The sequence below is a fragment of the Pleurodeles waltl genome, chromosome 2_1, assembly GCF_031143425.1.
Source record: "Pleurodeles waltl isolate 20211129_DDA chromosome 2_1, aPleWal1.hap1.20221129, whole genome shotgun sequence".
Lineage (NCBI taxonomy): Eukaryota > Metazoa > Chordata > Amphibia > Caudata > Salamandridae > Pleurodeles > Pleurodeles waltl.
The window spans coordinates 159,035,987-159,062,021 of record NC_090438.1 but is presented as its reverse complement, the minus strand read 5'-3'; the positions used below and the strand labels follow the sequence as shown (position 1 = coordinate 159,062,021).

Below are 26,035 nucleotides of genomic sequence, written 5' to 3'. Positions count from 1 at the left end.
CAGTGGAACCAAGCTATACCTAGGTGATGAGCCCTAACAAGAACAAAATCCTCTGTGGCTTGTGGCCTGTTTCACGGAGGACCTGTATTGGCATTTCAGACTGCACTGTTCTCACTGGAGCAAGGTCAAGAGTAAATGTACATTTCATACTTGTATAGCACACTACTCACCCGTTAGGGTCTCAAGGCGCTGTACGCATACCGCTGTGGAACCCCTCCCTGTGAGGCACCCACTTCTGGACAACCCCAGGGTGAAGCCAGGCATCCAAGCGCTGTCAGGGCCATTGTGGAGATTAAGCAAGCTATTGCCCAGAGTTACAGAGTGGGACCCATTAATTAGATTACGCACTGAGGCGAGAATTATCTGGTCCAGGGGAGTTTACCCAAGACCCACCAAAGCAGGAATTGAACCCTGGTACCGGGCCAGGTCTCTGCATCAGGTTCTGCCGCTCTAACCATTGTGCCACACTTCTGATTTGCATATAGCTAGGTCCAACCTGAGGTAAAATGGGATGCAAAATGATGATGGATTGGACTACTGCCCAAGTAACTACCAGTAGGTGAGATTAATTCAGGCATTCCATTCATCACTCTTTCATATACTTTCACAGGAAACTGGTATCAACATGTACATTTGAAAATGAATTAGAAGAGTAGCCGAGCAACTAGATCATGTTATCAGCTAGGAGCCTCAAAGTTCATGGGAATTACATCTGAGGGGGGGGGGGGGGTGTTAGTATGAGATGTTGACCATTGTAAAATGAGAGTGCTTTTAAACAGTCTAGTTGGCAAAAGAGGAGTTTGGGTACTGTCTAGCAATGTATTAAGAATACAAGTGGAAGAAGAATGAGCAGAGAGAAAATTGTTAAACATGGCTCAATCTTGAGCGAACGATTATGCTCTTGATGTGTAAATGGACAAAATTTTACAAACATTCTTTTACTTTCCACCATCAAAAAGTTTTAGAACCTGGGTTCATCACCACTTTAATATTTATATGATTATTTAGAAACCATATTATGAGGATATCGTCCAATCCACCTACCGCATTAAAACCAATCCTCAAGTGTTCTTTCAAATTCAGATACAAAATAAAACTTAACTTTGTTATGATTTTAAAACACTTATTAAAGTAACTATTCTACCCGAAAAAACATGTGATAAATGTAAAACTGTTTAATCAGCAAAGCCACTTTCTTGGTGGTACAACCAGAACTGATAGGCCACTCTCTCTTCTAATGCCAGTGTAGCCGAAAGTGCGCAGGAAAAGGATGTGATTGTGTGGTCTGGGGAATGTGTTCACCTTACAGGGACATTGGTGTGAATGGCCAATGAAACTATAATTTTTTTATTTTTATATTTTGATCTACTCAGATTTGCTACTGGCTTCTCAGCAAACAGATAGCAAACAAAGTGAGCATGCTGTGAATTCATGAATGAGGTTTTAATGCATAAACAAAGGCTTACTTCAGCCATTTGGTCAACGACTGATGAATCACCATGTACACATCAAGTCTGAGCTGTGCTAGCCAACCCAACAACAGTTTGTAACCAAAATACTTTTAACGTATTGACAAGACAATACACATTAAGGCAAACACTTTGCACAGCAAAATAAACTCAAATTGTACATTTCGGCAAGCTACAAAATGAAGTGCAATTTTGCCTGTCCAAGCCCTTCCACAAAGAAATATGGTAATATATTGAAATAACTGCTTCCTCTGTGGTGTTTCCGCTGCCTTTCAGAATAGGTTATCTCTAAAAAATAGGGTTATTTAGCAGTTAGTGTATACAATAAAGACCTCTTGTTGCACATCTCTTGAGGCTGGAAACATGACAATCAGTTACCCTACATCAGTATTTAATAATCATTTGTTAATGCCAATACAGTGTGTATTCAGCCAACTTCAAAATCCTTGACACTGGACCCACATGAGGAGTGGATGTATCCTCTGAAATAATTTGAGTGAAGTACACAAATGTGGACCTGAAGGGTACACAAATTACATATGGATGCCACTTGGATGTAAATTCTACTCACTTCTTTGTGTTGCTGGAATCAAAGATTGCTAACTTTTGTTTTCAGAAGAAAACAAGCATTTGCAATGCAATCAGTCTTGCATTTGTGAAAGTTAGAGTTCTTGGTGTTGAAATGTATTATTTTTTTTACTTTTGTTTTTTTAGTATGCAGTGGAGTGATGATATATGCATAGAGCTATTGACATTCCTGTGATCTTGTGACGTTGGAGAACCAGAAAATGGGAAATAGGTTATGAGGGAGGAGAGACAAGAGTAATGTGCTGACTGCGAAAAAAAATTAAGTACATCCTGGAAAGACTTATGGAGAATGCAAGATTAAGTAAAGCATGTGAAAAGCGGTAACAACATGGTTACGTTAACACTTTTACACTTCTAATATGCTGGCTGAAAAAACCTGCAACATTTACCATTCTAATGTGCACGAAGGAGGGAAAGGGTGCAGTTCCATAGGCTGCCCCTAGGTGTCCCTTGGGACCTCTTTTGGCTATGTAAGGTACTGCACCCTGCAATCATGAATTGAACACATCCCCAATGATTTTCGGGCGCTGTGCTGAAAAATCAAGCATGGCGCCTGTTACACTGTGCATTACGGTTATGAGGGAAGGGAGACACAATTAATATGCTGGCTGTAAAAAATAATTAAGTAACAACATCTGGAAAAAGCAAGCACTCATAGAGAATGCTACATTAAGTAAAGCATGTGAAATGTAAGCAGGAACAACATGGTTACGTTAACACATTTACACTTATAATATGCTGGCTGACAAAAACCTGCCACATTTACTGTTCTAATGTGCACGAAGCAGGAAAAGAGTACAGTACCACAGGCTGCCCCCTAGGTGTCCCGTGGGACCTCTTTTGGCTACATAAGATACTGTGTTACAGTGACGCCAACACAAAAAAAAAGAGTGTTTACTTTCCATTGGAATTTAACAACCAAGTACCTTACTTTGTAATTGCTCTGTTTCTGAAACTGTTAAATCCTAAAAATCATAACCAGTAGAGCTTATTTGCAAAATGCAAAAAATAAAATAAAAACAGCAACAGTGTTAAAAAGCAATTTGGATTCAAACACAAGCATAGGGTTAATATGCCTGCTGCAAAGAACGGCAGTGCAACTGGTGCTACCGTACCGGGTGTTGACTTTGGGTGGGGGCACAGCTTTTGCAAGTGTATTATCATTTTAAAAGCACCTGCTGTTGGCGTTTTTATTGCCACCAGCTATTTTCAGGTAACAATAAAAATGAGGAATCGGAAATCTGTCTAGTGTAAGTTTTGACTCTATGATAAGGTAGCCCAGAGGGTTAATATGCCTGCTGCAAAGAGCGGTGGTGCGACCAGGGCCACCGCACTGGGTGCTGACTTCGGTGGGGGCGCAGTTTTTGCAAGTATATTATCATTTTGAAAGCACCTGCTGTTGCCGTTTTCTTTCACCAGCTATTGTCAGGCAACAATAAAATTGTCAACATAACTCCGTAATTAATCTTCTTTCTGGAGAGAAATTGGAAATATGTCTAGTGGAAGATCTGACTCTATCGTAAGGTAGCGCAGAGGGTTATTATGCCTGCTGCAAAGAACGGCAGTGCGACCGGTGCCACCGCAACAGGTGCTGACTTCGGGTGGTGGTACAGCTTTTGAAAGTGTATTATAGTATTGAAAACACCTGCTGTTGGTGTTTCTTGCCACCAGCTATTATCAGCCAACAATAAAACCTAACTCAAAAATTAATGTTCTTTCTGGAGAGAGATTGGAAATCTGTCTAGTGGAAGTTTTGATTCTATTGTAAGGTGGCGCAGAGTGTTAATATATAAATTATGAATAGAGAAAATTAAAGAAAAACATGCACGAAAGTTGATTAGTGTGTTGGAGTCGTAACAACGTGAGCACCGACGTACTGGGAATTCCATCAATTTGAGCACAGACTCAGAAATCCAGCGAAAACGAAATGCTCTGAAACCAATAATAAAACTGTTTCCAGGTGTGTGAATTGCATTTTTTAAACAAAATAAGCAATAGAAGTCAAATATGAGCCAGCATTTGTAATCCTATGCAAAATCAAACAGCCATAAAAGCAAATGGCTGAAAATAACTTGCCACATTTACTATTCTAATGTGCAAGAAGCAGGGAAAGGGTACAGTACAACACACTGCCCCTAGGTGTTCCTTGGGGCATCTTTTGGCCACATAAGGTACTACACACTGCAATCGTGAATTTAACACATCTCCAGTGACTTTCAGGCATCGTACTGAAAAATGAAGTGCAGCACCAGTTTTGTGAAAAGTTGTACACTGCACCTTCAGGTTAAAAGGAAGCGGAGAAAAGAGTAATATGCTGGCTGAAAAATCTAAACAATCCTAGAGAATGCTAGATGAACTAAAGCATGTCAAATGCAAGCAGGAACAACATGGTTACATTAGCTGAGAGCAAGAATGCTGTGGAAAAAAAGGGAAGCTTTGCCGGACATGAGCAGAAAACCAGAAAAAAATGGCCCCCAAAGAACAGATAAGGATGAAAAAGCATAATTATACAGTGGTTAGTCCCTGCTCCCAAAGAGAAAAAGAAGGGACAAAGAGGCATGACTGACCACTGGAAAGCAAGGATTTTTAAATGATGCTGAAATAAACAAATTAAATGGTGTTAAGCCCACAGAAGTATACTAAAAGTATACAAGAGGCTAGATGCTTAAGCTCAACCTAAATAGATCCTTAATGATTTGCATGGAGAGTGTTTTGCTGTTTGTTTTGTACTTCATACTGTGCTGTGTAATATTATTTTGCAACACTGTTAGCTGAGTCAGAATAATGCTGCAGATAAATGGCTTTAGAAAAACTTGGTATACAGAATCAAAGGTTGTAATTTAAGTACAGCTTGTGTCAAAAGCAATTGCTATAGCCTATTTACTCCTTTAAACTACTGTTCGTAGCAACGTTTTTATCTTGTACATTACTATATATAATTATATGCTTCTGAGAAATGGAGTCCTGATGATGACTGCTCAAGTCACCACTATAAAAAAAATACTTAAAACCAAAATCCAGCATTTTTAAATAAAATAAGCTATGATTTATTTAAAACATTTAAAGAGCAATTTATTTTGGAGCTACAGCAGTTTAAAAATTGCATTATATGAAAAAAATTATGTACTCCCTGAAAGCATAACAGGAAAACAGAACAAAGGAAATCTTTTCACACTTGTAGAGATTTGCTTTCTTTTTCTCTTTGTATCGCATGTAAGTCTCTTTCTTTTATTTCAGACACTCAACCTGCACAGTTACCTCCTCTTGCCATTATGATCACAAAAGCATGTGCCACTGAAGATATTCAAAAATTTTAATATTTAACAGACTTCAGGATGTTTGATGAGACTTCTCAGGCTACTACAGGAGTACAGAAATTACATTGGTGGCATCTGCAAATCTCAAGGGGAGGGGCAGGCAGATTGAAAGAGGGTATAGGGGGAAATAAAATAATAAAATAATAATTTTTAATAAACTTACCTTTGCTGCTGATGCCGCCGGTGCCACCACCTCACTTCTCTTCCCTCGATGATTTTGGTCTCTAAACAGTCCCTGGGACACCAGCACGGACTCCCCATGCAATCCTGGTGCTGCTCTCATACTATACCTTGCATGAGAGCAGTGTCAGGATTGGTCTGAGTGGCTTGGTCTGCCACCAAGATAGTGAATAGGAGTCTGTGCAGTTCCTCCAACGGGGCTGTGCAACACAGCCAAGTTGGATAATCCTAAGTGTGCCTGTCAGTTTGGCCAGTCTAAGATGGCCGGCCAAACTAACATGCACATTTAGGTGCATTCCACTCCCCTCCCCTCTTCCTTCTGCCATGGCCCAGCTCTGCCCCTTCCTGCACATGCTGGCTGAGCCAGCAGGTGAAAAATAAAACAATAGTGGCTTATCAGTTTATTTTTTAGCTGCTGGCTCAGCCAGTGGGGCGACGCTCCTTCACCATTGTGAAGGAGCCGCCTCTGACAAATTATAGTCTCAGATCTGAAGACTTTCTGTCAATTATTAAATGGCGAGGCGATTTCTTAATTTCAACAAGTTTACTCAAGTTTGACATCACTAATATTCTGTTATTTGATAATAGTTCAGACAAAAGAGTACTAAAAAAATTACACTTGACTAAAAACCCAACCTTCCTGAGATAAAATGAACTAACAGAATGTGCTCTTATACCTGTAGGGTGTGAGTGAAAGCACCAGGAAGACACCAGGGGGTCCTTTACTGGACAAATCAAGAATGGCAAATATTGTGGTAAAAATACATGTGAACATCCCTCAGGTATTTTGGCATCAAAAAAGTTACTTTTATGGTTGGATGTAATGGTAGAAAATGAGAACAAACTGAATTATAGGTGTGTGAAACATGGTAATTATCTAATTTCCACTGCCCCTCAGTTTATTAATACCCTGTAATACCACAGTATTCTCACACCACTGAAATACTGTTGCCAATTGTATTGTATCAGTAATGCTGGGTGCGATATTACCTCATAATTATTCCCAAATTACATGAAATGGAGCGCTGTATTGACAACACTTGGCTGATATTGGATAAAAATGAGACAACATCTTCTTTTAGAATGATAATGTCTACTAATACCAATCTTCTCCATAATAGCTTTAAGCATAATTTATATCGCACTCCACAGAAAATAGAGGAGGAAATGAAAGGGACAGAAGAGGGTTGCCCTTGATACCGGAAGAGGTAGAACTTTTAATCCATGTGCTTGCACAATGAGCAGAAATTATGTTATACAGTAGTGCTTCTATTTTCTTATCAACAGGTAAATCTGTGCCCTTGCTATTATTGTTTATGTGGCCTTCCAACCTCTGCTGATCTCGGTCCCTTATAAACATACTGTAAACACTAGCTGAAGATACAAAAAAGGGACATCCCGCAGCAAAAGGCCAAGAGTCAGATGGTCATGTGAGTCAGTCAGTGAGTGGACACTAGAGAGGATGTGCATGCCATCAGCATAATGGTAATGATGAAATTAGATAAAGAGATAGCCACCCAAAAAGTGTTTTAAAGAAGGGAAAAAAGGAGAGAACAAACATAAAACATTTGGCAAGCGATCGGTAGTGTGGTGTACCACAGAGCATGTGCTCCACAGTTACTAATTTCCATACTTAACGTGATAATTAAGACAAAGTGATAGCCCCTCACACAGCACATTTAGTACTGAAGCATGAAACCTATTAGGACCTACCTGGGAGATGTCCATTCCTGAGTCACAACTCAAGGGCTGTGCTGATGTCAGACTGTTCAGACCAATCACGGTGGAGATTATACCTTTCTCATCAATTTTTCGAATCATGGTGCCATCGACAAAGTAAACAAGCCCATGTTTATCAATAGTAATACCTGTTGAAGAATCACAGGGTGAATATAATCAAACATTTTTTAAATGGTTTGGGAGCAGAACTAAAATAGAAGCAGGCAATGCAAGTGGGTGTAATATCCAGCTTAGTATATGTTTCAAGAAATGTCAATTATCTGCTATTTTCTTACCATATTTTCAAACTGGTAGGCATGCATCAAGTGAATCACTTGCTACATATACAAATCAAACAAATAATAACTCCACAAAGTACTGTTATATGTTACAACGACCTCCCCATTCATCCAATGGGCTCAACCTTCCAGCTGACATATTGGTAAAAAACCAACAAATGTGACTCATTACATTGTACCATTGAGCACCACACCTATGCCTCTATTCGAGACTTCCACACCTGGTTCACTCTTTCTCTTAGAGTACTCGGTCACGGAGCTCAACTGTTCCAGTTTACTATTTCTTAGGTTTATTTCAAATTCCTTGAAGACTTCGCACACATCTCGTTAACTCTCTTTTTAAGAGAGTTCTACTGGAAGCTCAAAGAGCGAGATGACTTACTAAATTAATTTGTGACTGTAACCTGCAGGTTATAAGTCCCAGGTTTGTCTAGGACAACTGGACATTTTTCTCCTACGAAAAGCAAGAAGAAATATTCTAGGTAAAAGTAAATATAATGAGTGGAAAACATGTGGACACTGGTAGACCCTGATCCTGTAGTCATTCCTCATTGGGACGTAAGAACTCGCAGTGGTGCAGTAATAATGCAGTAGGTAATTAGTGTAAGTTGCAGAGTGAGCAAACAAAATTACACATTGCATAAAGACCTTTTCATCGTGCGTTCACAATTTTTTAATTTTCTTTTTTTCTCCACTTTTCCTGTGGCGATACCTCTTACCTTACAACCCCATAGAGTAGAATTATGGAGTAGTAAATTAATTTGATGTGTGCTGGATAATTTTTTATGGTTAACTGACAGGTGTGAATCCGGCCAATTCTGGCTCTTAATCTTGCATGTAGGCAAGCCACAGAATTAACATCTGCCATCGCCGAACCAGGAGTATGGGTTGGCATTAAAAGATGACGCAAAAGCTGAACGATCAAAATATTCTGCATGTATGGTGCAGAATAATAATCACATATATCTTTGGTAAAGACCCTAACATTTGGAAAAAAGGGTATTCTTTAATATTTTGAAGTGTTTCGATCTAATCATTTAAAATATACTCCTATCTTGAGTTATTATATATATTATAGTTTACATTTAAAAATGACTTTGAACTATTAAAAAACTGACGTCATTTTGTACTGTTACGTAAATTGGCATATGCTCTTTTATGTGGACACTATTTTTAGCATAGATGTTTTATAGAGAGACTATTAAACGACATAGATGAGAAGTTTTTGTATATAGCATTTTTCTGAGCTGAATCTCTCTCAAAATGTGACAAGGAATACACACAGTGAGATGGTTTGACTAACATCACACAGTGTGGTCAAGCAAGGAACTCGGGATTTGAAACTAAGATAATAACACATAGGCCCTCATCACAACTCGTCTTTGCAGAGACCGCAGTGCCGAAATACTGCCAGTGCCGGTGTCTTAAGACCACCCTAATACGACTGATCTCAGAATTCTGCCCAAAATCGGGTGGAATTCCGAGTCCAGTAGTGCTGGCAGTTGGCAGTACAGAGGCGGTACCGGCACACCAAAAAAGAGACAGCACACTGTATTACAACCCGTAATCCAGTGTATCGGTGTCCAGATGGCAAGGCGCTGCCGGCAGTGGAAGCGCTGGGACCCGTCCCCTCCTGGATGACCTCCTCATTGGACAAGGTAAGTGGATCGTCCGAGAGGGGAGGGGGGGGTTTGTGCGTGCGTCTCTGCATGTATGAATGCATGTGTGAATGTCGTGAGTGCGGGGTGGGTGTGGGTGCATGTCTGCATGTGTGAGTGATTGTGGATGGGGCGGGGGTGAATGAGTGTTTTTGGATGGGGTGGAGGGGTGAGTGAGTGTGGATGGGGTGAAGGTGAGTGAGTGTTTTTGGATGGGGGTGAGTGCATGTGTGCAGCTGTGAGCAATTGAGTGCATGTATGTAACCGATTGAGTGCGTGAGTGGGACTGAGCAGATAGAAGGGGTGAGTGCGTGTGTGCATGTGTATGTACAGGTATGGGGGAGAGGGGTGCGTGTTTTTGTGAGTGAATGGGGAGAGGAAGTGAGTGTGTGTATGCGGTGCAGGGAGGAGGGGGTAGTGAATATATGTATGCGCTGAGGAGGGTTAGGGGGAGTGAATGTATGTTTGCGCTGGGGAGGGGAGCGTGAATATATGTATGCACTGGGGGAGGGGGAGTGAATGTACGTAAGCGCTGGGGGAGTGGGAGGAGGGAGTGAATGTGTGTGTGAGTGCGGTGTTTGTGTATGTATGTTAGTATGAATCGGGTGTATGATGCAAGTGCGTTGGTGAGTGGAGTGTGTTTGTGTGTGGGAGTATGTGAGTGCGTGAGTGCATGTGTACAGGTATGTGGACGTGTGTGCGAGTGTATCATGGTGACAGGAATGCTTATTCCTGTCACCAGGATGCAGGACCAACAGCTTTTTCTGACAGTGCGACGTGCAGAAAAATGCAGGCGGTCTTCCGCCTCGTGATACCACTAGCAGTATCACACCTTCCTCCGTGCTGGAGTCACCTCCAGCCTGGCGAAATGCAGAAATGTGTCGGGACGGGTGGAGGCTCGGAGTTTGGCTTCTGCCAAACCCCCAAACTCCTAATTTGGCGGTATTCACAGCTGGCCCGTCAGCAGTGACACCACCACAGCCCTGGTCGTGATGAGAGCCATAGTGTATTTCAGTCAGTTGATGGAAACCTCATTCTCACTCCCAATTAAAACCATAGGAAAGGACAATGCTATCTATTGAAATCTCCGAGGAGCTATTTGGTGCAAAGTCTTAAATAATTACAGAGCCTATGGGTGTAGTTTAAGCTGCCATTTCGACCTGGCAAAATAAACCTTTTGTCTGACCCAAATCTTTTCTTTTAATGTATATAAGTCATCCCTAGGGTAGGCCCTGAATAGCCCAGAGGGCAGGGTGCAGTGTATTTAAACGGCAGGACTGGTACCTTTAAGTGTTACATGTTCTAATACTGATAATCGCTTAAATCCTTTTTTCACTCCTGCAAGGCCTATCTCTCCCATAGGATAACAATGAAGTTACCTTATTATTATATTTTATAAGTGTAATTTCCAAATGGTAAGTGATAACCCCTTCAAGTCTGGTGTCTCTGGAACCACAATTCAAAATCTTAACTTATGGTGAAGTCATATTTAAAATTGCAATTCTGAAAATAAAAGTTGCCATTTTCTTGCCTTAGCCATTTGGTGCCTGCAGCCTGTCTCTGGTCGGTGACTTGGTGCAGTTGGCAGTTGGGCTTTGTATATTCCTCCTAGACGGCCACACACAATGAGGATTAGGGGTAGTTGAATGCGCAGGATGGAAGGGAGCAACTGGGCCCAACTTCACTTACACCTGAATAGGCTGTGTCCCGTCTCCAAACAAAGGGCTTAGCAATCCTGCATCATCACTCCAGCCAGTTTGGAGCCAGAGCACAAGAGGCAGGGATCTAGATGGTTCTCCCACCTTCCAAGACCAGGGCATCAGTGCATAAAAGAAAGATTTCAGACCACTAAAGTGCACATCAGGATCTGTGAATATTTTGTCAGGAAGAAGAATTGATGTGCCGCTACAAGGACTGCCATTCTGCCGGACTGCTACTCTGAAGGAGCTACTGCCTTGCTGTGCTGAGCTCCTGTCTGTTGCCCACTTGCCTGGGGAAGAATAACTGGACCTGCAACTTCATCTTGAACCCAAGAGTGATTCAAAGGGCTAGCCTGCTGGCCTCGGGATCTGATCCTCAGGGACATAATAGGCTCCTCAAGAGGCCCCCTGTGGTATAGGGCACGAGTGCCTTAGTGCTAGCGCGCGGTGAGGTCTGAGGAACGATTGTCTGGGGGTTTGAGAATGGAAGGTGGGTGCGGGGAGACAGTTGCTGGTAAAGGACCGCGATGGTCGTGTACGGCCTGCTCTCAATAAAAGAACTTCGACTTACCTTCTGCTGATGACGTATTTACTCCACAAATTGGCAACGAGGTGAAACACCGTGTTCTGGACGTGTTCTTACCGGTGGCCTGTGGCTGTAGAGAGCAGGTCATAGTGAAACCGTCGGGCTGTGGTGGAGCTCGCGTTGAGCGATGGAGTGGAGTCTGCTTTTTGGCTCTCTACTTGTGGAGAGCGTCGTCCTTCTCGCTGAGGGCGACCATGGTGTATTTTTGGGAGTTTCAAGTACCCACACGAAGTACGCACACAAAGTCAGCGGCGGTTGGAGTGTGCGCACCAAAACCGCTACGCAACATGGTGATGTTGGGGGAAGCGTGCCGCCATCTTAGAACCAGGCATTAGGCATGTAGGTAGCGACGCGGTGACGCCCAAGCATGAGTGCTGCCATCTTGGATTGTGGTTTTCTTTACATCGCTCCAGACATTTTTGGGCACGTAAGCAGTGCGGTAGTCATCTTTACTCCAGGATTGAGGTTTGTGCCAAGCTGTTCGAAGACTGGGGAGAACACCATCAGGCAAGCTGTCATTTGGAAGTTACAACGGTGATGTACACACCCTATATGTACATTGGCCATTTGCTTTAGTACTTCAGTGATGTGCACACTTTATGACTCATTCTCACCGGTGATGTGCACACCTGGACTATTTTAAGTGCGCAGTTAAAGTGGTTTTAATTATTAGTTGTGTTTTTTCACTACATTGTTTAGGTATTTTTGTTTGTTCAGGGTGTTTTCATTAAAGGGTATACGCTCTTTCTCATTAAACAAAACATGTGTGTGCAGGTGTTTTCGCTTACTCCTCCGGCCCCATTCCTTCCCAGAGCAGGTGAACCTGCAATGAAATGGGTTGATTGGAAGGATTATTTTTTACATTACATTGCTGCCATTGAAGAGGAGAGTGGGGAGGAATTCTCCTGCATTAGAAGGAAGCGCATACTTTTGCATAGTTTGGGTCCTGAGGGACAAAGAGTTTTCATGCAGAGGAAAAAAAAACAAGAGCTAGTGATGACTGCGATGTTTGGAAACACGTCTTGGAAGACTTGGAGGCGCATTACCAACCTGTTGTTTGTGCGGCCATAGACTGGTATAACTTCTTTCAACGTAAACAAGGCAAGGATGAGGTGGTTGAGGAGTACGTATCTGCTCTCAGGAAGCTGCTGATAACTTGCAAGTTTGGGCAATTACATGATGAACTTATTCGCGATCAGACTATTATGCATTCTAATAATGCAGGGGTGCTCCCATGAATGAAATAATCGCCATTGTAAAGGAAGCAGAGTTATCGAAATGCTGTGCCAAAGCTGCCTTGGAAAATGGGAAAGAAGGCGATTTGGTGTGCAAAGTAATGCATGAGGAGAAGAACTTCGACAGTACTAAGAATGCTGCACATAAACCTGGGATGAGGAAAAGTATGCCGGAAAAGAATACCTTCTGCTACAGATGTGGCAACAAGGGACATTTTGCAAGAGACAAATGCTGTCCTGCGGTTAAATCTAAGTATGCCTATTGTGGTGTTTTGAGGCATTTTGCAAAAGTATGCAGGAGGAAAGCTGACGATTCTATGGTTAAGTGTGTGGGAGTGCGGCAAGAATGTCCTGTTGAATGTTGAATGTATTTTAAGCATTGAAAGTACTGTTTTAGGCATCAACGGTTTGCATAAGAAACCTTTATGTGATATAAATATGGGGGGGGGTGTAAATACTGATGGTAGCTGATTCAGGATCACTATACACTATTTTTTGTAAAGATATTTGGGAGGAAAAGTTAACTAAACTATATGGATGTGAATTATCACTGTTAGAAATGGGGTCTTTGGTTGGCGGTCAGGTTACCCCCTGTCCAAGCAAGGACCCTCACTCTAGTCAGGGTAAGTCACACACAATCCAAATTATCCTGTACCCACCCTCTGGTAGCTTGGTACAGAGCAGTCAGGCTTAACTTAGAAGGCAATGTGTAAAGTATTTGTACTATAAATCATACAATAAAACCAAATAGCACCACAAAAATACACCACACAGTGTTTAGAAAAATATTCTGATAAGATGCAGGTCAAAACGATTAAAATGCGATAAGTAAATGTTGAGATATCACTGAAAAGTGATATAAAGTGTCTTAAGTCTTTTAAAAGCAAACAAAGTCTCTTTCAATCACAAAGTACCTGGTTTTGCGTGAAAAATCTACGTAAAGAACCGCAGAGGAGGAGATGCATGGAAACAAAGGGGGTGTGTGTCGATTTCTTGGGCCGCACACGGCGATGCGTCGTTTAGTTTTCACGGCTGTGTATCGATCTCCGGCGCTCGGTCATGGATCCTCTTCAGGTTGCGGGGTTTTCAGACGCCCGGGGATGATGTGTGGATTTCCTGCGCTGGCAGGACAAAGTCACAGGAGCTGCATCGATAATGTGGGCTGTGCATCAAATTTCCGATCGCTACGCTGGCGCTTTTTCGATCTTCTTGTTGCGAAGCCGGGCTGCGTCGTTCCCGTTCGGCCTGCAGTGAAATTTTCACTGCGTTGCAGGCTCTGCATCGTTTCTGGCAGGCTGTGCATAGAATTTCGCCGCACAAGGAGTCCTTCTTTTAGAAATGAAGTGTTTTTGGTCCTGAGACCTCAGGGAACAGGAGGCAAGCTCTATCCAAGCCCTTGGAGAGCACTTCTTCACCACAGCCAGAGAGCAGCAAGGCAGCAGGGCAACAGCAAGGCAGCAGTCCCTCAAAGAAAGCAGACAGGTGAGTCCTTTGGGTAGCCAGGCAGTTCTTCTTGGCAGATTGCAGGTTCTGGTTCAAGTTTCTTCTCCAGGAAGTGTCTGAGTTGGTAGGGGCAGAGGCCCTGTTTATGTAGCCAAATGTGCCTTTGAAGTGGGGGAGACTTCAAAGAGAGGCTTAGAAGTGCACAAGGTCCCTTTTTAGTTCAATCCTGTCTGTCAGGTGTGTGTGGCAGTCCTTTGAGTGGCAGTACTTTGTGTGAGGGCAGGCCCTCCACCCTCACAGCCCAGGAAGACCCATTCAAAATGCAGATGTATGCAAGTGAGGCTGAGTGTTACAAATGGGGTCTTTGGTTGACAGTCAGGTTACCCCCTGTTCAAGCAAGGACCCTCACTCTAGTCAGGGTAAAAGACAATCACCCTCAGCTAACCCCTGCTTACCCCCTTGGTAGCTTGGCAGAGCAGTAGGCTTAACTTCAGAGTGCTAGGTGTAAAGTATTTGTACCAACACACACAGTAACGTAATGAAAACACTACAAAATGACAAAACACAGGTTTAGCAAAATAGGAAATATTTATCTAAACAAAACAAGACCAAAACGACAAAAATCCAACATACACAAGTCAAGTTATGAATTTTTAAAGATTAAACTCAAAAAATAGCGCTTAGAAGCAAAAATGCTTCCATGAGATGTTAACACGGCGTCATGACGGAGTCGTTCCCAACAAGCTGACACCAGCGGTGCCGGACACGGAGTCGTGTAGACCCCCAAGTACAGTACCTTTGGTGAAGAGTGAAAACAAGCCGATGCGCGAAGTCGGGGATCGCGGCGTCTGTGCGAAACGTTGAATCCGCGAACTCCGAGCGGCGTCGGTCACGACGTGGTGTGGCGACTTCCATGGAGTCGCAGACTTCAGCGGGGCTGCAGCGGCGTCGGGCCTGCGAAGAGCGTCGCGTTCCAGCGAAGGTTACGGCGTCGGGTGCAGGCGGCGTCACCGGATTCAGCAGCAGCGTCGGTACGGAGTCGTCCGAAGTCGATTTCCTTGGATTTCCACCAGCTTTCCTTTCAAGGGCCCAGGGACTGGATAGGGCACCACTTGTCAGAGCAGGAGTCTCTCCAGAGACTCCAGGTGCTGGCAGAGAGAAGTATTTGCTGTCCCTGAGACTTCAAATAACAGGAGGCAAGCTCTAACTCAAGCCCTTGGACATTTCTTCACAAGATGGAAGGCATACAAAGTCCAGTCTTTGCCCTCTTACTCTGGCAGAAGCAGCACTGCAGGAAAGCTCCACAAAGCACAGTCACAGGCAGGGCAGCACTTCTTCCTCAGCTATCAGCTCTTCTCCAGGCAGAGGTTCCTCTTGGTTCCAGAAGTGTTTCTAAAGTCTGTAGATTTGGGTGCCCTTCTTATACCCATTTTAGTCTTTGAAGTCACCTTTCTTCAAAGGGGACTCACACCTACTTGTGAAATCCTGCCTTGCCCAGGCAAGGCCTCAGACACACACCAGGGGGTTGGAGTCTGCATTGTCAGAGGCAGGCACAGTCCTTTCGGATGAGAGTGACCACTCCACCCCTCCCTCCTAGCAGAGATGGCTAATCAGGAAATGCAGGTTACACCCCAGCTCCCTTTGTGTCACTGTCTAGTGCGAGGTGAAAAACAACCCAACTGTCAAACTGACCCAGACAGGGAATCCACAAACAAGGCAGAGTCACAGAAATGGTATAAGCAAGAAAATGCTCACTTTCTAAAAGTGGCATTTTCAAACGCACAATCTTAAAATCAACTTTACTAAAAGATGTATTTTTAAATTGTGAGCTCAGAGACCCCAAATTCCACATATCCATCCGCTCCCAAAGTGAATCTATACTTTAATCAGATTTAAAGGTAGCCCCCATTTTAACCTATGAGAGGGACAGGCCTTGCAACAGTGAAAACCGAATTTAGCAATATTTCACTGTCAGGACATATAAAACACATTACTATATGTCCTACCTTAACCATACACTGCACCCTGCCCTTGGGGCTACCTAGGGCCTACCTTAGGGGTGTCTGACATGTAAGAAAGGGGAAGGTTTAGGCCTGTGCCAAGTCGAATTTACAGTTAAAACTGCACACTCAGACACTGCAGTGGCAGGTCTGAAACATGATTACAGAGCTACTTATGTGGGTGGCACAACCAGTGCTGCAGGCCCACTAGTAGCATTTGATTTACAGGCCCTGGCACCTCTAGTGCACTTACTAGTATACCAAATATGCCAATCATGGATAAATCAATCAATAATACAATTTACAGAGAGAGCATATGCACTTTAGCACTGGTTAGCAGTGTTAAAGTGCTCAGAGTTCAAAAGCCAACAACAACAGGTCAGAAAAAATAGGAGGCAGGAGGCAAAAAGATTGAGGATGACCCTGCATAAGCAAAAAAGTCCAACACTGAGTATCCTGTGTTTGGGGTGTGTCTGAGTGAATGCACAAGGAGCTGTAACTAGACCTAGCCAGACTTGGATTGTAAGGCACAGAAAGATGCAGGTGCAGAGAAATGCTCCATTTCTAAAAGTGGCATTTCTAAAATAGTAATATTAAATCCAACTTCACCAGTCAGCAGGATTTTATATCACCATTCTGGCCATACTAAATATGACCTTCCTACTCCTTTCAGATCAGCAGCTACCACTCAAACAATGTATGAATGCAGCCCCAATGTTAGCCTATGAAGGGAGCAGGCCTCACAGCAGTGTAAAAACGAATTTAGGAGTTTTACACTACCAGGACATGTAAACTACACAAGTACATGTCCTGCCTTTTGCCTACACAGTACCCTGCCCTATGGGTTACCTAGGGCCTACCTTAGGGGTGTCTTATATGTAGACAAAGGGGAGTTTTAGGCTTGGCAAGTACTTTTAAAAGCCAAGTCGAATTGGCAGTGAAACTGCACACACAAGCCTTGCAATGGCAGGTCTAACAATCACCTTCAAGCATTCAACCTGTTACATTTACAGGTGAGAAGATTCTAATGGTGGGATCTATGAATTTGATGTTTGAGTTTAAAGGAAGGGTGGAACCTTGTACTCTGTTTGTGGCAGAAAAAGGACCTTAAGTTTTAGGGTGGAAGGATCAAGGGGCATTAGGGGTCATATTGAATCCCAGAAGTGACACACAAGTGTTATCTATGGAAGACCCTGGTAAACTCTTAGAAGAGGAGGTATTGAGGAAATTTCCCAAGGTATTTTCAGGTAAAGTAGGTGAACAATCTAAATTCAAACATAAAATTGTAGTTAAAGAAGGTGTTACCCCTGTGTGCCACAGTGTAAGGAACATTCCTTTGAAAGTGAGACGATGTCATGCACGAGTTGGACAGATTAGAGAATGATAGCATAATAGAACCCATCCAAAGTGCTAAATGGTTAGCACCCTTGGTAGTGATTCGTAAAGCTAATGGACAAATTAGGCTCTGTGTCGATTTGAGAGAACTAACAACAGCATTGTGGTGGATAAATTCCCTCGAAGATTGACAAGTTGTTGACTAAATCTAAGGGGTGTCAGTGGTTTTCAACAATCAATCTAAAATCAGTGTACCATTAGATCTGGTTGCATCCAGCTAGTAAGAAGTTAACATTGTTTATCACTCTTTTTGGTTGTTATAGGTTTGTTCGTATGCCGTTCAGACTTGCTTCAGCTGTGGCTGTTTTCCAACGGCTCATGCACAAGATTTTGAGCAACACTGGAGGAGTTACTTATTTTCAAGACTGCATGCTCATTATGGGGAAGGATAAAATGGAACATGATGCTAAGTTAATGCTGGTAATGGCAAGGCTTGCTGAGAATGGGCTGATGGCTGAGCTCAATAAATGCAAGTTTGCTAGGGAATCTGCTTCGTATTTGGGGCATTAAGTGGGAAGGCATGGTATTCTTCCAAAGGATAGTATTTTGGCTGCCATTAGGGATACTGCAGCTCCAAATTCTAAGGATGAATTCGGGTCCTTTTTAGGGCCAGTGGAATTCTAGGCAAAACTTTTGAAACACTTTTTGACTAAAACATATGAGTTAAGACAACTGATTAAAGAGAAAAAGGAGATTAAGTGGGATGCAGAATTGAATAATGATTTTGAACAGATTAAACAAGAATTTTGCTCTGCCATTCCCTTACAAGGTTTTGACAGTCTAGAACTGAGCATACTAACTGTTGATGCAAGTGGCAAAGGTCTTGATGTGGTACTTACACAGAAATTGAAGGAGGGTTTTGAACGTACCATTGCATTTGCTTTATGTGCTTTATCATCCACTGAAGAGAATTTTTCCGTTATTGAAAAGGAAATGCTGGCAGCGGTTTGGGGTATGGAAAACTTTAGACATTACCTATGGGGTTCTAAATTTGTGTTGAGAGCAGATCATAAACCTTTGGTTAAGGTTTTAACGTCGACATTTCTAGAATGTTGTTAAGATTGTTGGACTATGATTATGAGGTTTTGTATCTCCCAGGCATAAGGTAGCTGATTATTTGAGCCTGTCACCATTACCCATTCAGGGAAGCAGTGTATGTGAGTGGGATGTATATAATGTCACTTTAGCAGATGTTGATGAGGGAAGCCCTATTAACTTGGAGAATAATGTTTTTGGTAGGGAGGAACGGATAACTTCTTACAATAATGACAAGATTTTGCATGTGATAGTGAGTTATATTAGACGTGGCTGCCCTTGCAAAAATAAATTGGCCCAGGATTACATTAAGTGGTGGGAAGTCAGAGATGAATTGATTATTAATGGTGATGGCTTTCTTATGAGAGGAGATAAGATTGTACCTCCTGTAGTAGTACGTAGGGAAACATTTCTTGATGTGACTCATGAAGGACATCTGGGTATTGTCAAGCCAAAAAAAAGAGTGAAAATGTTGTATTGGTGGCCTGGGTTGGATGGGGATATTGAAAGAACATTGCGAAATTGTGTAGTGTGTGCTAATGCAGACAAATCTTAGAAGGTGTTTAGACCTGCCTTAGGTATGAGTTCACGTCCAGAATGTCCATGGAAAGATGTAGCTGTAGACATACTGGGTCCAATATCTAATTCTGTGGATAATGCTTTTAGTGACTCCAAGTATGTAATTGTCTTATTGGATCTTTATTCTAAGTGGCCTGAATCCAAAGTGTGTTAGAGGATTGACTCGGTGGTGTTAATCTCGTTTGTGTTGGGCGTGTTTTTGAGAGAAGGTATTCCTAGATCTATTTTGAATGACAATGGACCTCAATTTGTGTCTCAGAAGTGCAAAGAGTTCTTATCAAGGAATGGCATTATGGAAAAACATACTCCAGTTTACCATCCTGCTGGCAATGGGACTGTGGAACATTTAAACTGTGTTATCAAAAAAAACCTGACGCATCCTCGAGAAAGCCTGGCGCAAGGACCACACCGCAGATAACATGACTGCCCTCAAGAACGCTACCCGCGAACAGCACCAACTGATACGCGCCGCCAAAAGAAATTCCTTCACAGACAGACTGGACAAAAACAGCCACAACAGCAGAGAACTCTTCAACATCGTCAAAGAGCTCTCCAACCCTAACGCCAACGCCATCACGCCCTCACAAGACCTCTGCAACTCCCTCGCCACCTTCTTCCATCGTAAGATCACCGACCTACACAACAGCTTCGGACACCAGACCCAGCCAACCACCACAGAACCTACAACCCCAACCATCACCCTCAACGCCTGGACTCACATCAACACGGAAGAGACCAAAGCCACCATGAACTCCATCCACTCCGGTGCCCCCTCGGACTCCTGCCCACACTTCATCTTCAACAAAGCCGACGACCTCATCGCCCACACCTCCAGACCATCATCAACAGCTCGTTTTCTTCTGCTACCTTCCCCGAGAGCTGGAAACACGCTGAAGTCAACGCCCTACTGAAGAAACCTACGGCGGACCCAAGCGACCTGAAGAACTTCCGCCCCATCTCGCTCCTCCCCTTCCGGGCCAAAGTCATAGAGAAGACCGTCAACAAGCAACTTACCAACTTCCTTGAAGACAACAACCTACTCGACCCCTCTCAGTCCGGATTCCGAGCCAATCACAGCACAGAAACCGCCCTCATCTCAGTCACAGACGACATCAGAACCCTGATGGACAACGGAGAAACAGTCGCCCTCATCCTCCTCGACCTCTCGGCTGCCTTCGACACCGTCTGCCACCGCACCCTAATAACCCGCCTCCGCTCCATCGGGATCCAAGGACAGGCCCTGGACTGGATCACCTCCTTCCTCTCCAACCACTCCCAAAGAGTATACCTCCCACCTTTCCGCTCAGACCCCACCGAGATCATCTGCGGCGTCCTTCAAGGCTCCTCGCTCAGCCCGACTCTCTTCAATGTCTACATGAGCCCCCTTTGCCGACATCGTAAGCAAACACAGCATCATCATCACCTCCTACGCTGACGACACTCAGTTGATACTTTCCCTCACCAAGGACCCCACCAGCGCCAAGACCAACCTGCAAGATGGAATGAAAGACGTCGCAGACTGGATGAAACTCAGCCGTCTGAAACTAAACTCAGACAAAACGGAAGTCCTCATCCTCGGAAACACTCCGACCGCCTGGGACGACTCCTGGTGGCCCACGGCCCTTGGCACCGCACCAACCCCCTCAGACCACGCACGCAACCTCGGATTCATCCTGGACCCACTTCTCACCATGACCAAACAAGTCAACGCCGTATCTTCCTCCTGCTTCCTCATCCTCTGCATGCTTCGAAAGATCTTCCGTTGGATCCCCGCCGACACCAGAAAGACCGTGACCCACGCCCTCGTCACGAGCCGCCTGGACTACGGTAACACCTTATACGCAGGAACCACCGCTAAACTCCATAAACGTCTGCAGCGAATTCAAAACGCCTCCGCCCGCCTCATCCTCGACATACCCCGCAACAGCCACATCCCCGCCCACCTGAGACACCTACACTGGCTTCCCGTCAGCAAAAGGATCACCTTCCGGCTCCTCACCCACGCACACAAAGCCCTCCACAACAAGGGACCCGAATACCTCAACCGCCGCCTCAGTTTCTACACACCCACCCGGCATCTTCGCTCCGCCAACCTCACTCTCGCCGCCGTCCCTCGCATCCGCCGCACCACGGCGGGTGGGAGGTCCTTCTCCTACCTGACGGCCAAGACATGGAACTCCCTCCCCACCATCCTCAGGACCACCAGGACCACTCTGCATTCCGGAGACGACTCAAGACCTGGCTCTTTGAGCAGCAGTAACCCCTTCCCCGAGCGCCTTGAGACCCGCACGGGTGAGTAGTGCGCTTTATAAATGTTTATGATTTGATTTGATTTGATTTATTATGGGTTCTATACAAGCAGACATTAGTGCAGGGGTGGACTGGGAAAGGGAATTACCAAGCATGGTGTAGACTTAAAGGATTACTCCAACTCTTACTCGATATAGTCCTTTCAAGATAATTAGGGGAAGAGAAGCGTACACAAAAGATAATAGAGCTTGGATGAATCTGAAGATTTCGAATAAATAGTCCCCTGCAATGGTCAAGAGCAACGTTTTGAAGGCACAAAGAGTATATAAGGAACATTACGATCAAAGCCACAAAGTAAAAGATGTCAAATTAGTGCCAGGGGATTTGGTCAAAGTTAAATTGGGGTGTAAACGTAAAAAAGGGAATAGCAAGTTTTCTAATCCTCTTCAGGTTAAGAAGATTTTAGGAGTTCAGACTTGTTAAATTATGGTAAATTGTGGCACCTTGGCAGATTGGCTAAATGCAGTGGAAGTGTGAAGCTGAGTCATGGGAGGGATGTGCTGGGGAAATTTGGATCTGTTTTTGATTGGTTATGGCCAGAGGTTGTGGGAGGAGAGGAGAGGTACCTATATGAACAACAAGGACATCTGTTGGTGTCCACTCATGTTAGCAACCAGAAGGATTTGCCTCCAGTTACTACCCGTAGTGGTAGGGTTGTTGCACAACCAAGGAAGTATCAACATTTTGTGTTAAATACATAAGGGGTCATTACAACCCTGGCGGTCTTTGACCACCAGGGCTGTTTTGACTGAAGCACCGCCAACAGGCTGGTGGTGCTTCCTGGGGAATTACGACTGCGGCGGAAGCGCTGCGGTCGCACCGCCGGGACCAGCGGTTTCCCACCACTTTAGTCCCGGTGGTTTAAATCCCCCAGGGCAGCGCTGCTTGCAGCGCTGCCGAGGGGATTACGAGTCCCCCTCCCGCCAACCTTTTCATGGCGGTTTGAACCGCCATGAAAAGGCTGGTGGAAAGGGGAGTCCCGGGGCCCCTGGGGGCCCCTGCACTACCCATGCCACTGGCATGGGCAGTGCAGGGGCCTCCTGCCACGGCCCCATGCAGCTATTCACTGTCTGCATAGCAGACAGTGAAAAGCCCGACGGGTGCAACTGCAACTGCACCCGTCGCACAGCTGGAACACCGCAGGCTACATTTGGAGCCGGCTCCCATGTTGCGGCCGAGATACCCGCTGGGCCGGCGGGCGGAAACCAGGTTTCCACCCGCTAGCCCAGCGGGGATCTCAAAATAGACCCCACGGGATCAACCGGCGGTTCAACCTTGGCGGGCGGCCTCTGCCACCCGCCAAGGTTGCAATGAGGGCCTTAGAGTCTATGTACATTTTTTTTATTCTTGTATTTATTATTTATTTTAGTTCTGTAAACCTGTTAAATTAAATTAGTTCTATTTGTTCATTGTTAAAGAAGGGGGATGTGTGGAATAGGGCACGCGTGCCTTAGTGCTATAGCGCGGTGAGGTGTAAGGAATGATTGTCTGGGGGTTTTGAGAATGGAAGGTGGGTGCGGGGAGATGGTTGCTGGTGGAGAACCGCAGTGGTCGTGTACGGCCTGTTCCCAATAAAAAGAACTTCGACTTACCTTCTGCTGATGGCATATTTACTACACACATCCCAAGAGCTCCTCGACCTATCTTCAGTGAGTTCCTAACCCCAAAGTGGTTTTCTAAAGCTTTTGGGCTCTTTGCAACTTTGAATAGGCCCATTTGCACCAGAACCATGCCGCTCACACAGAAAATCAGCTCAAACCACCGTCAGCCCATTTTTTCACACAGCAGCATGGACCATTCACTGGGGACTGCCAGCATAAAGCACCCAGCTGTGACTCCTTGCATGTTCCTCGCACCACGCCAATCACTGGCCTCGATAATCTCCTTGTGACCCCCTCCAATGTGAACGAGACTGTTGACTTCAAACCTGAGAAGGTAAAACTTTAGCTAGACCAATCTAGCACTGTATCTGACTCACGCTCCATTGTGGTAAGCCTGAAATTTTGAGTGGAACCCGGTCCAGCACGACGAGATATTCTCAGTTAGCACTTTCAGCTTTTAGGTCCTAGTTTACAGTTTATTCTTTAAAAATGTATAACTTTGGTTCTACTTACTGGGTGTTTGCCATTTTGGTCTTGTACTTATTACATTTTGCACTATTTTTCTAAAGTGGGTTGGGATCATTGTTGTGTGGTGTTTTCACTGTTTTAAAGTCTGAAGTGTTGCATACATACTTTACACCTTACCTCAAAGTTAAGACTGAGTGTTCTATGCCAAGTTACCAGGGGGCTGAGCACAGGATAATTTGGGGTTTGCTTGTGCCTTACCTTGACTAGGATTGTGGTTGCTGCTTGACCAGGGCCACACCCCAGTCAACCAGTAACATAATTTATAACATAATATTACTAACTTCCCATGAGTTACAAACAGAATAACTGCAGGAGTATCTGAATTCCTTAAAGATGAATTTACACATATCAGTAAAATAAAAAAATAGCTTTGCTCCTCGGTTACAGTTCTTCAATGAGACACAAGTCCCCCCACCCCACTCACCGACCACACACGCAACCTGGGCATCATCCTGGACTCCTCGCTGTCCATGACCCCCCTGTCAATGCTGTCTCATTGTCATGCTTCCACACTCTCTGCCTCTTCCAGAAGATTTTCAAGTGGATCCCCACTGAGGCAAGAAGTACGGTCACCCATGCACTTGTCAGAAGCAAACTCGACTACGGCAACACTCTCCATGCTGGCATCATTAAGAAGCTCCAAGCAAGACTCCAGAATAACCAGAACGCAACGGCCATAATCATGCTAGACATCCCCCGCCACATCTCCTTCCACCTTAGAGTCCAGAACTGGCTCCCCATCAACAAGTGCATCACCTTCAAGCTCCTGACGCACACCTACAAGGCCCTGCACAATATTGGTCCGGCCTGCCTCGACCACCGCCTGTCGTTCTACACCTCCACCCGACAACTCTGGTCTTCTCAACTTGCCCTCGCTGCCACTTCTAGGATCAGGAAAAGCACAGTGGGACGCATATCCTTCTCCTACCTCGTGGCGCAGACTTGGAACACACTACCAATCCACCTCAAGCAGGCCCACTCACTACATCAGTTTGAGAAGGACCTCAAGACCTGGCTGTTCGACTGATCAGCACCCCTACGACAGCACCTTGAGACCCCATGGGTGATAAGCAGCGCTATACAAATTTCTGATTGATTGACTGATTGACAAGTGAAATACAGAGATCAGCTGCTCAAAGACTTTTATGAACATTCCCTGCATTAGAACAAACAGAAAAGCACCATTTGTGCAAACCAGTTTCTGTATGCTAAAAACTGTTAATAAGAAGAAAGCAAAGTGTATGAATTGTGCGATTCTGCTGCTACTGCAGTTTCAACATAAGTATGGGTTTGCCGGATTTGATGCGTAATCTTTTATCTACTACACAAGATTTTAACAAAATATGTTACTAGCTGAAACAGATCAAAGGTTAATTAAAATGTGGCAACATGTGTTCCCACACACTGGAAGGCCCTTTGCAAACATTGACTGGTCATCTTTCAGTTTGTTTATTGCTGGATTTGGTTGTTAAATTGGTACTAGTGAGGTTAAACTTTTGTCCAGACAGTGTTACCATATGCAAAAATGACAAAATAATGAAGTAATACTATCACAAACTATGCCGAATTATGCCACATAACTCGCCTTTTCTTGACATAAAATGGAGTCCTATCTGCTACATACTTTGGTCCTCTCATGACGCATAATTCCAGTGGCACTGATGAAGCATCGGGATGCCATCCCAGCTATGCTATTCCTCGTGGGTGAAGTGCTGAACTACAGCAAGACACTGCACGAGCCCGGCTCTAGCCTTGCTTGGCTCGCCCACCTCTACTAAGCATGCCTTTAGGACTGAAAATAGCTTTGTGAATTGGCCAATGTGATTCTCGCCATCGGCTGATGCCTGTGCTGCATCAGCATCTGCGTGAGCTCTTCGCTTCTAATAGCTACTCTTCTAGCATACTTCCAACCACAACTTTAAAGTAACAATGAAAAAAGCTATCAGCAGTCAGTCTAAGTGCACTACCCCCAACATTAGTGTTAGGTCAAAGGTAATGTTCCAATGCGCACGCCAATTACAGGCTTAGCATAGGACTCTCCTGTGTGACTGTAAACTCCAAGAATTAAATTAGATTATGTGCCACGGTTTCTCTAATCCCGCACATCCCCTCCTATTCATATTATCCCCGTCCCTTGATCTGCTCCTCCTCCCCTGCTGTGTTTCCTTTATCTGAATGTGGCACACTCCTGCAGCTCATTACACTGGTAGAATAGCATTACTCGTGCACACCACATTGTGTGTGTTGCACTGCATGTCTTGGGTTGTATGAGGGGGGCTTCTTGTGGAGATCGTCATAAGAAGAGCGAGAGGGTTAGCATCGAATGCTCCAGCATTTCATCCAATTACACAGGGGCCTGTCAACATCACATGTTGGCATCAGTGCCTAGGCAT

At 44.4% G+C, this 26,035-nt stretch overlaps 1 protein-coding gene across 2 annotated transcripts in view; it reads right to left on the bottom strand.

The window, feature by feature from the left end:
• The window catches only part of TENM1 (teneurin transmembrane protein 1), a 1,758,425-nt gene that overhangs the window by 243,391 nt on the left and 1,488,999 nt on the right, over window positions 1-26,035 (bottom strand). For both annotated transcript variants that reach the window (XM_069211839.1, XM_069211847.1), the window contains one exon: window positions 7,268-7,422. In XM_069211839.1, coding sequence (XP_069067940.1) covers window positions 7,268-7,422 — 155 coding nt within the window. The remainder of the gene's footprint in view (window positions 1-7,267; window positions 7,423-26,035) is intronic.